The sequence below is a fragment of the Poecilia latipinna genome, unplaced genomic scaffold (assembly GCF_001443285.1).
Source record: "Poecilia latipinna isolate Pla-1442-1.1 unplaced genomic scaffold, P_latipinna-1.0 Scaffold2763, whole genome shotgun sequence".
Taxonomy (NCBI): Eukaryota; Metazoa; Chordata; class Actinopteri; order Cyprinodontiformes; family Poeciliidae; genus Poecilia; species Poecilia latipinna.
The window spans coordinates 57,922-59,902 of NW_015115379.1; the positions used below are offsets into that span (position 1 = coordinate 57,922).

A 1,981-nucleotide genomic window follows, 5' to 3' on the forward strand; every position below is an offset into this window, starting at 1 on the left:
GAAGAGACAACCTGCAACCGACAGTGAGGAGGTGGTCAAAGGAGGCCACTGAGACACTACAGGACACTTCTGTCTTGACTCCATCATCCCGACTGAGACTGTTTACTGTTACCCAAATAAGCCCTGGATAACAAATGAGATCAAGACCATCCTGAATAATAAGAGGGCTTTCAGAAATGGCAACAGGGATTATGTGAGAGTAATTCAGAGGTGCTTGAAGGTGAAGATCAGAAGAGCTAAGGAAGATTATAAGAGGAAGCTGGAGAGAAAACTCCAGCAGAAAAACACAAGAGAGGTCTGGAGAGGGATGAGGACTATCACCGGGTTCAGATCAGCAAGCTATGGAGCAGTTGAGGGCAACGTTGATGGAGCCAATGAACTCGACCTGTTTTTCAACACATTTGACACTGTGTCCCCTGCACCTCCTGCTCACACTCCCACTGCTGCTGTCCATCGGTGACCCCTGTTACCATCCAGGGGGTCAGTGTGGACATTGTGGAGAACTATAAATATCTGGGACTCCACATTGATAAAAAACTGAACTGGGTCAAGAACACTGATGCTGTCTACAGGAAGGGCCAAAGTCGCCTCTACTTTCTGAGGCGGCTGAGATCATTCAACATTTGCCGGACCTTGCTTAGGATGTTTTATGACTCTGTGGTTGCCAGTACCATCCTGTATGCTGTGGTGTGCTGGGGTGGGGGCAGCAGGCTGAAGGCGGAGGACACCAACAGACTGAACAAAATGATCCGGAAGGCCAGTGACATTGTTGGAGTGAAGCTGGACTCTCCAACAGTGGCGTCAGAAGGAAGGATCCTGTCCAAAATGCAGGCCATCTTGGACAACGAGTGTCATCCACTCCATGACGTGCTGGCCAGATACAGGAGCACCTTCAGCCAGAGACTCATTTTGCCAAAGTGTGCATCACAGAGTGACACAGAAAGTCATTTCTGCCTGTTGCCACCAGGCTTTACAACACCCAAGTTTTTGCTAATTGACTCAAATTTTATCTGCGCTCATTTATAGTATTATATATATATTAGGGCTGTTGTAAACAAATATTTTAGTAATCGAGTAATCTATCGATTTCTTATGATTAATCGGATAAAAAAAATTATAAAATAAAATATTGGTAAATCTTCCATAACACCACTGTTACTATCAGATATCAATATCAGTCCAATTTTTCATATTTGAGCATACCTAACAGTTCCTTTTCTGTAGTTTAGAAAACTAACCTATAACAATAACAGCTCACTTTCTAAGTTAACCTGAAGAAAAGTTATACAAAAATCTGATATTATATTCAATTTAATAGTAAAGAGCCAGGTTTACAAATATGCATATAAAAATGTCTATACTCCAGCTTTTAGTTTATGTATTTATCTTCAGTGAGTTTAATGGATGAACTCTCACCTTGCCCCACACCTGTAAAGCTTTGAGTTTGAGAATATGGGAAATGTCGCCTGGAGTTGGCTTGGGGGCAGGCGAGCAAACGTACGTGAGATGGGGATGGAGGGGAGGAAATGGATCAGGGGACAACCGAACGCAATCCGGGAACCAGTAGACCAAGGGACAAAAGTAAGAACAGGGGTTAGGAGCAATACGGATATTTATGGCACCTTCGTTCGTCACACTCAGAAACTCATCAACCAGCAACGATGATTTCCGTGACTCGTTTGTTGAGACTGAGGTGATATGAAATTTATTGTGCGGTTCGTCCGTAAAGCTGCACTTACACTGTAACCATCAACTACTCAGCTGCCCGCCGTGTTCAGTCTATCCGCTCACCTGTATAAATCCTCCTTAGCTTCTTCCTGCTGTTCGCTCAGAACCAGCAGCACCCGGAGGAGAAAGGCTGCCGGACTCCAGGCATCGCTCCAATCATTTTAAGGATGTTTATTGGTCCCCCAAAAACAATGAAAACCTGGGCATTATCACCACTCAGTAAAATCCCCACGGGCCAAACTTGAAGATTGGA

The 1,981-nt window shown here is 44.4% G+C and overlaps 1 protein-coding gene across 1 annotated transcript in view; it reads left to right on the forward strand.

Annotated features, from left to right (window-relative positions):
• Positions 1-307: 307 nt before the first annotated feature.
• LOC106939063 (uncharacterized) overlaps positions 308-1,981 on the forward strand; it is an 8,406-nt gene continuing 6,732 nt past the window's right edge. Inside the window, exons 1-3 of the mRNA XM_015021337.1 lie at positions 308-456; positions 669-917; positions 1,811-1,872. Of these exons, the coding sequence (XP_014876823.1) occupies positions 308-456; positions 669-917; positions 1,811-1,872 (460 nt within the window). The remainder of the gene's footprint in view (positions 457-668; positions 918-1,810; positions 1,873-1,981) is intronic.